Source organism: Myotis yumanensis, unplaced genomic scaffold (genome assembly GCF_028538775.1).
Source record: "Myotis yumanensis isolate MYYU_CA2020_CCGP unplaced genomic scaffold, mMyoYum1.0.hap1 SCAF_20, whole genome shotgun sequence".
In the NCBI taxonomy this organism is placed as follows: Eukaryota; Metazoa; Chordata; class Mammalia; order Chiroptera; family Vespertilionidae; genus Myotis; species Myotis yumanensis.
The window spans coordinates 481,436-494,652 of record NW_027223771.1 but is presented as its reverse complement, the minus strand read 5'-3'; the positions used below and the strand labels follow the sequence as shown (position 1 = coordinate 494,652).

Below are 13,217 nucleotides of genomic sequence, written 5' to 3'. Positions count from 1 at the left end.
CATTGAGGTTTTAAACCCTGGAGCCCACTGCTCCTGGGCAGCCATGTGCCCGGTCTGCTGCCAGGTGGGCTGACCTGCCTGAGAAGAATCCCTTTACTCACTGCCGGCCACAGGCCCAGCCCAGGCCCAGCCTGCAGTCTAGTCTCCAGCTCAGCCAGTGAGGAGCTGCCTGGGGCTCTGGGGTAGGGCAGGCCAGCTGCGCCCTGCGTCTCCCGTGCGCCCTGCGTCTCCCGTGCGCCCTGCGTCTCCTGTGCCAGCCTGCGGGGACTCTGCTGAAGCTGTGGTCCAGGCCACCAGCCCTCCCTCCTCCTTCTCCCTTCTCCCTCCTCCCCTGTGCAGAGGGCTCAGATCCATGGAGGGAGCAGCAGGACCTGTACACTCTCCTTGGGGCCAGGTCACCTGCCCGCCCTCAGGCTGTGTTATCATCTACCCAGACTCAGCAGGGAGAAATCCTACCCACGTGGGAACCTCTTTCTAGAAAGGGAAGTTCTCTTAGGGGTTCACAAAGCAGGTTCAGGCGCACCAAGGCTCCCTTAGAAAGGCCCACGGCCAGGGATTCAACCCTGTGCCAGTCCCTGCCAATGAAGGACAAGGGCATGCAGTGCCCACTGAGAGGAGGTGGGTGGCGCCAGCCCCTCCCTCAGCAGGACCTGAGCGGGTGGAGGCAGATCTGGGCCAAGGCCAGCCTCCTGGCTGAGCTGACTCTCCCCCCCGGGCTGGTGTGACTTCTTCCTCAACTTCCCAAACCCAACCTAGGATCCCAGTGGGCAGCCCGACCCCAGAGGCAACCCCTGGTCCTGGAATCCCAGCTACAGGCCCCATGACTAGAGAGTGAGGGTGGTCCCAGGGTCAGAGACCAGGGCAGAGGGCCGTGGATGGGCGCCTGGGGCGGGAGGACTCCTGCCAGCTCCTGCTGCCTCCACGGCCACCCTCCCAGCCTCAGGGCCACGGAGCCAAGCCGTGGGCTTGACCACACAAGTGCATTCACGCCTGACGCCGACCCAGGGCGCCAGGACGCTGGTCTGTCGGCAGGGACTCTCCTGGGGCTGGATTGAAACACTAAATCCTGGGCATGTGTTTAATTGAACAAGTATTTATTAAGCACCTACTGTGTGCCAGGCACTGTGCGAGGCGCCCTCACTGCGTGCTGTCCCCAGGGCACAGCGATCTGCTCAGAAACTAAAACCAAGGAAAGGAGTGTGGTCGCAGCCTCACAACTGGGGCGGGATGAGGGGTCGGGGGTCAGGGGTCCCCGGGCTAGAAAGGCACCTCCCGAAGCCTGTCTCCTTTCTCCGGACAAGCAGCTGCTCTACCGCATCTGGATCGCTACAGGGAGGGAGCTCTTACCTCCACGGCCACACTGGGGCGCCTGGGGGACATTCAGATACTCCAAATGCCACTCAAAAAAAAAGGAGGTGTGATGGAAACTCATGTTTGGATTAGAAAACTCATTTCAGCTCATGTGGCTGCAACAACCCTTAAGAAAGATATAAACATCCCTGCCCTGACTGCGTAAACGTAAGGTAGACCTAGTCTGGGTTCCTGAGTCAGAATCTTCCAGCGGCCCGCAACCTCAAAAGGCCAGAGAAGCGAGAGGAGACTGCGATCCCGGAGGCGAGGCGCACGGAGGTCTGGCACCGCGCGCAGCCGCGCCTGCAGGGACAGAAGCAACACCCGCAGCAGGACGTCCTGGCCCGGCCGCCTCCACACACCTGTGGCTCCCGCGGGCCGGCCGCGCCCTAGTTGTCGGTGCCCAGCTTGGAGAGGCCGCGGCGGAAGTCGTGCAGGTCGTCGATCTTCCCGTCCAGCACCTCCAAGAAGTTCTTCAACTCCACCTTTAGGTGGCGCTGTCGGTATTTGCTCTCCTCAATGTCCATCTTCAGAGAACGCACTTTGTCCTCCAAGTTTTGATTGTCTTTCTCCGCGGCCTGAAGCAAAGCCAAAGGAGAAGGGTCTGGAGCAGTGATTCCCAAAGTGGGCACTACCGCCCCCCGGTGGGCGCTGAAGAGATCCAGGGGGGCGGTGATGGCCACAGGTGCATTTGGGGGCGATGAGTAACTGCTATTAAAATTTAAAAAAAATTAATTTCCAGGGGCTGAGTAATATTTTTTCTGGAAAGGGGGCGGTAGGCCAAATAAGTTTGGGAACCACTGGTCTGGAGAACAGGGAGGGGGGTCCGCTGAGACCTGCGACGGCTGCAGCCCGGACCTGTGAGTGCCTCAGCACACGGACCAGGGCAGCTCAGCGAGCCCGTCTTTCCTGCCTGTCCCGGGGCAGAGGTGCCGACAGACAGTGTGTGACCAACTCGGGGCCTGGAAAACGACGGTCCTACACAGAACGCAGAACTCGGACACCTGCCCGGGGAGCCCAATGCTAACAGGCCCTTTCACCAGTGCCCAGCAGAGAAAGTCTGAAATCCCAGCAGGAGGCGTTTTCAGCCCCAGGCCCAGCCGGTCAGCAGAGGCCCACTGAGCTCCGTGCTGATAACAGAACCCTAGCCAGTTGTGAATGCTGGGGCTGCGCACCTGAATATACGGCTCCTGAGTGAGGAGAGCCTGGAGGTAGAGGAGGTTTAAACCCTCCTTTTGTGACCAGAAATCTGAGGCCGGCCTGGCTGGCGCGGCTCAGTGGCTGAGCGCCGACCTATGAACCTGGAGGTCACGGTTTGATTCCTGGTCAGGACACATGCCCGGGTTTCGGGCTCAATCCCCAGTGTGGGGCGTGCAGAAGGCAACAGATAAATGATTCTCTCTCATCACTGATGTTTCTATCTCTCTCTCTTTTTCTCCCTTCCTCTCTGAAATCAATTAAATAAAAAAAAAAAGTCTGAGGTCAGTGAGGGGCGTCTGCAAGGTCACGGCTGGGGAGTGGAGAGGTGGGACAGCACCCTTAGCCCTTCCTTCTGCCCCCGCTCCTCACCCCTCTGTGGTTCTGCAGGGGCTTCTGTGGCCTGGAAACAGTCGCCTGCACTATGGCTGTGGCACAGGACACCTTCGTTCGGTGGAAAAGCCACAGGACAAATGCTGCTGAGCCTTCTCGGGGACGGGGGTGGGGGTGGGGGGTGGAAGGGGCCTCGGGGAAGAGTCACATGACCAGTGCCTTCTCATCTGAGCCTCCCACCCTTACCTCTAACTTCTCAGAGACGTATTCACACTCCGACATGAGCTGAGGTATGATTTCACTCTGTTTTCGGAGATCTTTCAACTCCTACGGGAGAAAGAAATTTGAAAAAGCATGTGAAATCGGGTCAGATAAAAGGTATTCTTGAACCCCCTCCCCCCACCTTGGGCATCTAGGAATGGAAGCAGCTTTTGGAACCCGTGCTGTTTGCACAGATAATAAAGGTGAACCCTGAACCCTTCAGATATTCTAAGGGCCGGGTGCAGTACATGTGCGATCGCACACCACCATGGCGGAAGGTCTTCTTATGCTTCCTGCTCTGTGGGTGGGGAAACTGAGGCCGAGAACGGGTTGGCAGCCTGCCCGTGGCCTCCAGCCTCTGTGTACTTAGCTGTCCTGCCCCCCAGAAAACGAATGGCTCTCACTGCACTAATTTGACAGCCGAGTTCAACTTCTGATGATAGAGCGTCTAAAAAAGTTCCCAAGTGTCTGGTACAAAGTTCAACTCCCTCTGGGATCGGGGGGCGGCTGACCACACAGCACACACGGCACACACGGCGAGGAGGCTGTAGCATCTGCGCCCTGACGTGACCCTTGGCTCCGACTCTGTGCCGACGTCCGGGCAGCTGCCAGGGCCGTCACATGCCCAGTCACCTGCTGCGCCCTTGGGGAGAGCTCGCCCGCAGGCCCGGAGGACAGCGAGGGGCCGTCAGAGCCGGGACTCACCGTCTCCTTCTCTCGGAGTTCCGACTCCAGGTCCTCGATCCTCAGCTTCAGCTGGGTGTTCTTCTCCTTCTCCCTGTTGATCTCACTGCACTGTTCTTCCAGCTCGTCAATCTTGGGGAAACATCACACAGGAGGCAGGGACGCTAGCTTACTTTTGTCATTAAACAAAAGATCGACACAGCTCTGTTTATACGTCCTTTCTGTTTTCTTTTCTATTAATTCTCACCAAGGATGTATTTCCATTGATTTTTTTCAGAGAAGGAAAGAGAGAGGGAAAGACAGAGAGCAACATCGATTGGTTGCCTTCTGCACGTGTCCCGACCAGGACCCAGGCCGGGGGAGGAGCCTGCAACCAAGGTATGTGCCCCTGACCGGAATTGAACCCAGAACCCTTCGATCAGCAGGCCGACACTCTATCCACTGAGCCAAACTTATTTCTTTTAAGATAAACCTAAAACTAGCCCACTTGTGCTTCTCGGAGGCTACAATCAAACTCCATGGGGCTCCTGGAGGGGCTGCCGGTCCCTTTCGGCAGGAGGTGCCTCACTCACCACCAGCAGAGCCACCTGAGCCACCCAGCCCGGCCTCAGGATGCTCGGGCTCCTGGCTGCTCTCACGGCCACAGGGCAGGAGCTGCAGGTTCGCTTTAAGGATCTGTCACGAGCAGGGGCCAGATGGCCCATGGATCTACCTGCTTCTCCCCAGAATGATTTACATCTCTATTATTATTATTATTATCAGCATAGAAATTTATTCAATTTCAAATAATTTTACATCGTTTTTATCATGTCCCAAATTATTCCGTTTCATGGGTTTAAGCCAGCGGGGTAGACACCAGAGCCCTGCGGGGCAGTGGCCACCAAGGGGGACGCGATGACATTTCAAACGTTTTAAATCAGGACCTTCCCCTAGTGGTGCACACGGGCGCCTGGCCTGCAGGCCTCTTCCTGGAGGGGAGCGGGGGGTGCGGGGGGGGTACACCTTTCTCTCCCTCCCCAGCCTGCTCCCTCAGAAGAACAGCCAAGGCCAGTGTGTGTGTGCAGAGCGGACGGCAAGAGTGGAACCCACGTGTAACACAAAAGCGCCTCTCAGCGGGCACTTCCTCCCCCCGCCCTTGGGCTCTTATCCTCGGGCGCAGAGAGAAGCTGGGCTCTTGGCTCGGAAAAAGAAAGAGAGGGCAATCGATCAGCCAGCCTGGGAAGGGAGCCTGCAGCGTCAGCACCTGGCCCCGCGCCCCTGGCCGTCAGCACTGTGGGCCTGAAAGGAAAACGCGACACGAGGCAGTTTCATGCGCCATCTGTACCACGAAGACGGTGAGACAGAGCCTGGCCTCCGGTGGCCCCACTCAGGCCAGGTGGGCCAGGGAGAGAGAATACCAAGGTCAATGTACCGTGTCCCCCTGTCGTGCCCACAGCCGGTGGGGTCAATGTGCTGACCATTCAAACACGGCCAGCGTGGCCCAGGGGTTGAGCATTGACCTATGAACCAGGAGGTCAAGGTTCGATTCCCGGTCAGGGCACATGCCCGGGTTGTGGGCTCGATCCCCAGTGGGGGGCGTGCAGGAGGCAGCTGATCAATGATTCTCTCTCATCACTGATGTTTCTCTCTCTCTCCCTCTCCCTTCTTCTCTGAAATCAATAAAAGTATCTTTAAGAAAAAATAAAGTAATAAATCAGTTATTGAAATAGAGGGAGGAGGCAGCGAGTCTTCCCGCTGCCGCCGCCCCTCCCGCTGGCCGTGCCCCCCAGCCCCCCACACCCCACCTTGTGCCGCAGCCGGTCATTCTCGTCGCGGCAGATGGAGAACTGCCTCTTCCACTGCTCCACGCTGGTGGCGGACTCCTGCAGCGCCGTGGTCAGCCGGGCGTTGCTCTCCCGCAGGGTCTGCAGCTCGATCTCCCATTTCTTCACGTTGGCGGCGCTGCAAGGCAGAGGCCGGGAGATGACCGGGAGGGCGGGCGCTGACCGTCCCCCTGCCCCGACCTGTGGGCTGGCTGGAGGAACAAGTGCCAGAGGGACTGGCCTGTCTTGTGCGGACCCGTCACCTTGCTGGGCTGTTTTTTTAAAAGAATCCCTTTAGAGCCCTGGCTGGTGTGGCTCAGTGGATAGAGCGTCGGCCTGCAGACCAAAGGGTCCCGGGTTCGATTCCGGTCAAGGGCACATACCTCAGATGCAGGCTCCTCCCCAGCCCGGGCCCTGGTCGGGTCTCGAGCAGGAGGCAACCAATCGATGTGTTTCTCTCACATCGGTGTTTCTCTCTGTCTTTCCCTCTCTCTTCCATTCTCTCAAAAATCAATGGATGAAAGTAAAATAATAATAATGATAATAATTTTTAAAAATCAATGGAAAAATATCCTCAGGTGAGGATTTAAAAAAACGAATCACTTTAGAAATGAACAGGATTCTTAGAGAAGGAAGAGACCAAGCTCACAGAGTCAGACCCTGTCCCTCCTCCCCCCAGCTGACCCGACACAGAAGGAGGACCACTTTCTCCCTGAAATGAGCCTCAAGGTCACAAGTTCTGAAGTGCTGGGCCGACCTGACCCCAGGGCCTCGGAGAATCTCATGAAGCTCCTGGACTCTTTTGACAAGTTCCTGCATTCACCTTGGAGCCAAAAAAAAAACAACACAAAAAACCTCCCCCCCAGATTTAACAAGAAAACAGGTGATAATGGTCCTACTGTCACTGGTGCCTCCTCTGAGCCTTGGAAGCAGGCCTGGCGGCACAGCAGGCCCAGGAAAGCATTAGGCTTGGCCCTGCAGGCGGGACTCGAAATTCAATAAATCCAGGCGCTTTCACAGCAACATAAACTTACATGAAGTGAATTATATGAAGCGAATGAGGTTATAAATATCCCAATGGCCCTTGGCAGAAAAAGGTCCCCCAGCCCTGCCTCGGAAGGAATCCAGACTTGAGAGCCGAGGGCAGAGGAGACCATGACTGGGACTCCCCTGAGGGCAGAACGGGGGTTCTAGCCATGGGTCTGAGGGACACCTCTACGGTACCCCATACACCCAAGTTTATCTTTTTGTGGTTGCTGTTAATCCTCACCCGAGGATATTTTTCTATTGATTTTTAGGGAGAGTGGAAGACAGAGGGAAAGACAGAGAGAGACATTGATGTGAGAGAAACACATTGATTGGTTGCCTCCTGCAGGAGCCCCAATCAGGGCCCAGGCAGGGGAGCAGCCTGCAACCAAGGTACGTGCCCTTGACCGGAATGGAAGCTGGGACCCTTTGGTCTGCAGGCTGACGCTCTATCCACTGAGCCAAACTGACCAGGGCCCAAGTTTATCTTTGACCCTGTGCTTCCAGTGAAGAAGTTTTAGAAAACAAACTGGAGTCAGGCTCCCCTCAGAGGCTGTTTGGTTTTTAGGCTCCTTTGTTTCCCTGCTCGGAGCCCAGGAATCTGCGGTCTGAACATCTCGGGTGATGGGCAGAGCTTGCACCACAAGCTGTCAGAGTCCTGGCTCCTGCTTAGCACGGCCTGGCAGAGGGGAGTTCTGTGTCTAACGGCTTTTTAAACAGTAGATGCAGCTGTATCTGGATAATCTGCGTTATCTTTCATCTCACAGCCTCAGGACCCGGGACGGTGATAGGAAAATACACACTTCCAGTTCAAACAATACGGACTGAAAAAATAGAAAGCATTATTATCTGATTAGTTCCAGGACTGATGATGGAGAACTTAAGCTGATTTGGGGAAATGGCTTCCCCTCATTCCTATAATTCACTTCTCCACTAAATTGGGATTTCAAAACATTGATTTTTAGGGCTAAAATGTGTTCATTCAGGCAGCACACTGCGACTTAAACAATCAAGAATAGGCCCGGCCGGCGTGGCTCAGTGGTTGAGCATCGACCTAGGAACTAGGAGGTCCCAGTTCAATTCCCAGTCAGGGCGCATGCCCGGGTTGCAGGCTTGATCCCTAGCAGGGGGCGTGCAGGAGGCAGCAGATGAATGATTCTCTCTCGTCGTTGATGTATCTCTCTCTCCCTCTCCCTTCCTCTCTGAAATCAATAAAAATATATTTAAAAACAAACAAATCACACAATCAAGAATAGTCTGGTAGCTGTCTGATGAGAAAGAAGAAAGACTGGTCACAGTTCTGTCCTTTGAAACTCTGACAAAGCCCACAATCCAAAACCGGGGGCTGGGTCTAAGGATCACGGTTGCCTGGACTCCTAGGTCAGGTCACAGGCATTAAGCTCTGAGAACAGGCCGGGCTGGCTGAGTAGAGAGGGGGGTGCCAACAGACGTGGTCAGCGTGTGTGATGTCAGCGAGGCAGAGAGCAGCCACGAGGCCAGCTGGCCGGCTTCCCTCGGCCCGGAGGTGAGACTGGCCACTCCCCACTTGCGGAGCCCAGCCCAGCGGGAGCCTCCGGAGAACCAGCGTCTGGACTTAAGCCCCTTACCTCTGCGTCAGCGCGATCTTCAGCTTGTTGTTCTCAGACTTGAGGTGGGTGTCCACGGGGCTCGCGTGAGACGCCTTTTCATCGTCTGTCCCGTTGACACTGGATGCCTGAGCAGAAGATGGGGTTTCACACCCAGACTCCTGGCCAAAGTGAATTACCTCACACGTTACTGCGGGTCCTTACAGGGGCAATGAGTCAGGCATAGGAGACACTGTTTCTGAGGGTGGGAACCACTTGTCTCAGGGACACGCAGCAGCGACGAACAAGTCAGAGACCATCGAGAACCAAGGACAAGGCCCAGGAGGGGCCACAGCGAGCTCAGAGTCTGTGCACTTCACGGACCAGCGAGCGCCTGGGGCCATTTCACTCACACTCTCCTGATAAACCTAATACGCCTGGATACCTGGTCTCCTTAAATAGCACCGGCAGAAGCCACAAATTAAAAGAGGAGGAACGATTTATTATGAGGGAGGAGAAAAACCGTTACAGGCTGAGACAACTTCAGCATCCTGGGGCTGCAAAGGGGAAGATCCACACTCATTAAAACAACAGGGACCAGTCTGGGTGCCTGTGGTCTCCATGACTATTTAGTGTGTTATGAATATTCTGAGATGCTTTCTGTGATAAGTCATCCCACATGGTGGTGAAATCTCATCTGGTCTTGGATAAGCTCTCAGCAAGATCTTATTTAGCTTCCAATATGCATAATGGCAAAGGAAGGAACCGTGAAGGGAAGGATGTATAAATCTGACTAACTTTGCATTCCTACCTTGCAAAAAAAATGCCATAAACAAAATTGAAATGCAAATAAAAACTTCGGGAGCCTGGCTAGCGTGGCTCAGTGGCTGAGTGTCGACCTATGGACCTGGACCAGGAGGTCGAGGTTCGATTTCCAGTCTTCATATGCCCGGATTGAGGGCTCGACACCCAGTGCGGGGTGTGCAGGAGGCAGCCGATCAATCATTCTTATCATTGATGTTTCTATCTCTCTCTCCTTACCTCTCTGAAATCAATAAAAATATATTTAAAACAAAACCTTGGGGAAATATCTGCTGCTAAACATTAGCAGATACTAAAAGCTAAATGTTAATACTGTAAAGCCTTGGGTGTCAGTCTTGACTGCTCCAGGTGCCCAGGCCTCCTGGTTCCCCTCCGACCAGCTGTCTCTGACATCCATCCTTCCCCTTCACCCTGTGGCTGCCCTGCCAGGCCATCCTCACTGCACAGCCTCCTCACAACCCTCTGTGGCACCCCGACTTCCTTACCACCCGCAGGCAACCCTCATGGCAATTCCAGATCAACAGTCATAAAACACCTCTGATGTCTGCCAACTACTCAATAATAAATAATCTATAAGAATAAAAGCGTAGTATGCTAATTAGACTGGACAGCCGAACGACCTTCCGGACATCACTCCGGATATCCTTTTGGACAAAGCTGCGGCAGTGGGGGCCGAGGCAGAGGTAGTTAGGGGTGATCAGGCAGGCAGGTGAGCAGCTGGGGGCAATGAGGCAGGCATGCAGAGTGGTTAGGGGTGATGAGGCAGGCAGGCAGAGTGGTTAGGGGCGATCAGACAGGCAGGCAGAAGCAGTTAGGGCCGATCAGGCAGGCAGGCGAGTGGTTAGGGGCAATGAGGCAGGCAGGCAGAATGGTTAGGGGCAATGAGGCAGGCAGGCCAGCGGTTAGGGGTGATCAGGCAGGCAGGCAGGCAAGCGGTTAGGAGCCAGCGGTCCCGGATTGCGAGAGGGTGCAGGCCGGGCTGAGAGACCCCCCGCCCCCTGCACGAATTTTGTGCACCGGGCCTCTAGTTAAATTAATAATAAACTATCTGCTTGTGAAGAATTCCAGGTCTTTCCCAGTATCTGCAAGTGCATGGCTGTCCCTCCCACAGTGCACCTCACTCCCAGCCCCACTGTGCCCTGGCCACCTTGCTGTTACACCTGCTTAATCCCAAACCCAAATCCCTGCTCCTGATGTTGGCCTTCCCTGTCTCCATACAGACAACCTTGTCCCTAGATCAAGCCTTCCGCCCACCACGACATACACCCATCTAGACATCAGGAAGGCAGGCATTTTTATTCAGGTCACAACAGGTCCCTCTCTTTTGTTGTTGTTAGTCCTCACCCGAGGATATTTTTCCGTTGATTTCCAGAGAGAGAGTACAGGAGAGGTAGAGACAGAGAGAGAGAAACAGCAATGTGAGAGAGACACATCAACTGGTTGCCTCCTACATGCGCCTCAACCAGGGCCGGTGATCTAGCCTGCAACCAGTGTATATGCCCTTGACCGGAACCAAACCCAGGACCCTTCAGTCCGAGGGCCGACACTCTACCCACTGAGCCAAACTGGCTAGGGCCGTGGTTGGCAAACTACGGCTCTCGAGCCACATGCGGCTCTTTGGCCCCTTGAGTGTGGCTCTTCCTAAGCCTTAGGACAGTGATGGCGAACCTATGACACGCGAACTCATTGTTTTGGTTGATTTTTCTTTGTGAAATGGCATTTAAATATATAAAATAAATATCAAAAATATAAATCTTTGTTTTACTATGGTTGCAAATATCAAAACATTTCTATATGTGACACGGCACCAGAGTTAAGTTAGGGTTTTTCAAAATGCTGGCACGCCGAGCTCAAAAGGTTCGCCATCACTGCCTTAGGAGGACCCTAATTAAGTGAATAACAATGGACCCACCTATATAGTTTAAGTTTAAAAAATGTGGCTCTCAAAAGAAAGTTCAATCGTTGTGCTGTTGGTATTTGGCTCTGATGACGAATGAGTTTTCCGACCACTGGGCTAGGACAACAGGTCCTCCTTAGTCAACCTTCACACTGTTAAGTAAAGGGACTACTCAGCAGAGCCACATCTCCTTGGCTAAACCAGCTGTTGGAATGCCATCTCCCATCTGACTTTTATTACAAAGGGAGACAGAGCTGAGGGCTCGTGGGCGTCAGTCAAGCTTTCTCTCCCACAGGCACAGGCGCCTGCCCTTGTCACTGAGCATCCTTCATGCAGCCCCACCTCCCACCGGGAGGGAGCAGCTGCCCTGTCACTGGTCCTGAAACACAGTGACCAGAGAACACCTCCCGGGGGCCAGGGACATGCGTTACCGTAATCTCAACAAATACAAATTTCCTATCAAAATACATCACCACAGGCCAGGCCGGCGTGGCTCAGTGGTTGAGTGTCGATCTATGAACAGGAGGTCACAGTTTGATTCCCGATCAGGGCACATGCCCGGGTTGCGGGCTCGATCCCCAGTAGGGAGGCGTGTGCAGGAGGCAGCTGATCAATGATTCTCTCTTTTCATTGATATTTCTATCTCTCTCTTCCTCTCTGAAATCAATAAAAATATATATTACCAAAAATGCATCACCAAATCCTGAAAATGTCAGGAGTCTCACAAAAGCATGTCCTGTCCACCTTGTGTGAACACGTCAAAAAACCTTCAAGATGCCCTGCGGCTATACGTGCATAACCCATGGACACAGACGATAGTGTGGTGAAGGCCTGGGGTGGGGAGGGCACTAGAAGGGGTCAGTGGGGAAGTAAAGGGGACATATGTAAAACTTTCAACAATAAAGATTTTTAAAAAGTAAGGAACTCCATAGGGGAAAATGCCCTGCTGCTAAATTCCCTGTTTCTGGTCAAAGTGACAAGGAACAGAGTCTCAACCACGAATCGCCCCGGCTTTATCTTATGGACAAATCACTCACTTGGGAATGGTTACTCGACGTCTCGATTTTCTCCTGCGACTTGTCTCTGGCGAGTCTGGCGGCTTCTTTCACCTCCTGGAACTTCTCTGCGAACTGAACATGAAGAGCGGTTACGAAGGGTTTTCATGGCTGACAATCCGCACGCAGCTTTATTAGCTTGCATCCATGTTAGGCCACTCGATTCGGTGCCGATCCTGAAGGAGGATTTTACTTGAGATAGAAAAGAAATGGACATAAGGAACGCTTCTTCCAATAAACACCATTGGCCAAAGTCTGATCCGGGTCAATTCTGCAGCTGCCGAAGCTAGTGTGATGATGAAGGACAGAAACAAACACCCCTGGTTAACAGTAGCTCATACAAAGGCAAGAAAAGAAGCTCAGTTGTACCACAGAAGGAATCGGAAGAAAACATCATGTCTAAGGAAAGATCCAAGAACTCTTACAAATCAATGCAATAAAAAAAAAAAATCCAAAAAGTTAGGGAGGAGATACTGTTCTAGATTTTAAAAGCGTAAGATATGAAATACCAAAATGCCAAATAGCAAAATGCAAAATACTCTATGACTGAACCCTGTTTTGAATGGACTACCTATAAGCAACAGGGGAAATGTGACAGTGGACTGGACGAGACGACAAAGAAGAATCACTATTAATTTTATTACAAGTGTTGCCCTGCCTGGCTAGTGTGGCTCAGTGGTTGAGCATCGACCCGGGAACCAAGAGGTCACCGGTTTGATTCTCGGTCAGCGAACATTGATCCCAGTAGGGGGCGTGCAGGAGGCAGTGGGTTGATGATATTTCTCTCTCTATCCCTCTTCCTTTCTCTCTAAAAATCAATACAAATATTACCCCCCCAAAAAAGTGTTTCCCTGGCCGGTTTTCTCAGTGGTTGGAGCAGGGGTAATCAAACTATGGCCCGTGGGCCACATGCAAATACAAATATTGTATTTGTTCCCATTTTGTTTTTTTACTTCAAAATAAGATATGTGCGGTGTGCAAAGGACTTTGTTCATAGTTTTTTTTTAAACTATAGTCCGGCCCTCCAACGGTCTGAGGGACAGTGAACTGGCCCCCTGTTTAAAAAGTTTGAGGACCCCTGGGTTAGAGCATCAGCCCACAGACCAAAGGGTCACAGGTTCGATTCCCAAAAAAGCAAGCCAGTCACAAGGCCACCGACCACGCGTGGCTTTTGCTGAGACCTTGTTTGCAGGTTCCCCAACCCTGGTAGGGACGTATGTGGGGG

At 53.4% G+C, this 13,217-nt stretch overlaps 1 protein-coding gene across 1 annotated transcript in view; it reads right to left on the bottom strand.

Moving 5' to 3' along the window:
• Positions 1–1,073: 1,073 nt before the first annotated feature.
• Positions 1,074–13,217, bottom strand: part of HOMER2 (homer scaffold protein 2) — a 65,500-nt gene continuing 53,356 nt past the window's right edge. The window contains 6 exon segments of the mRNA XM_070400527.1: positions 1,074–1,928; positions 3,127–3,207; positions 3,847–3,957; positions 5,610–5,766; positions 8,261–8,367; positions 11,975–12,067. Of these exon segments, the coding sequence (XP_070256628.1) occupies positions 1,740–1,928; positions 3,127–3,207; positions 3,847–3,957; positions 5,610–5,766; positions 8,261–8,367; positions 11,975–12,067 (738 nt within the window). The 3' untranslated portion in view covers positions 1,074–1,739.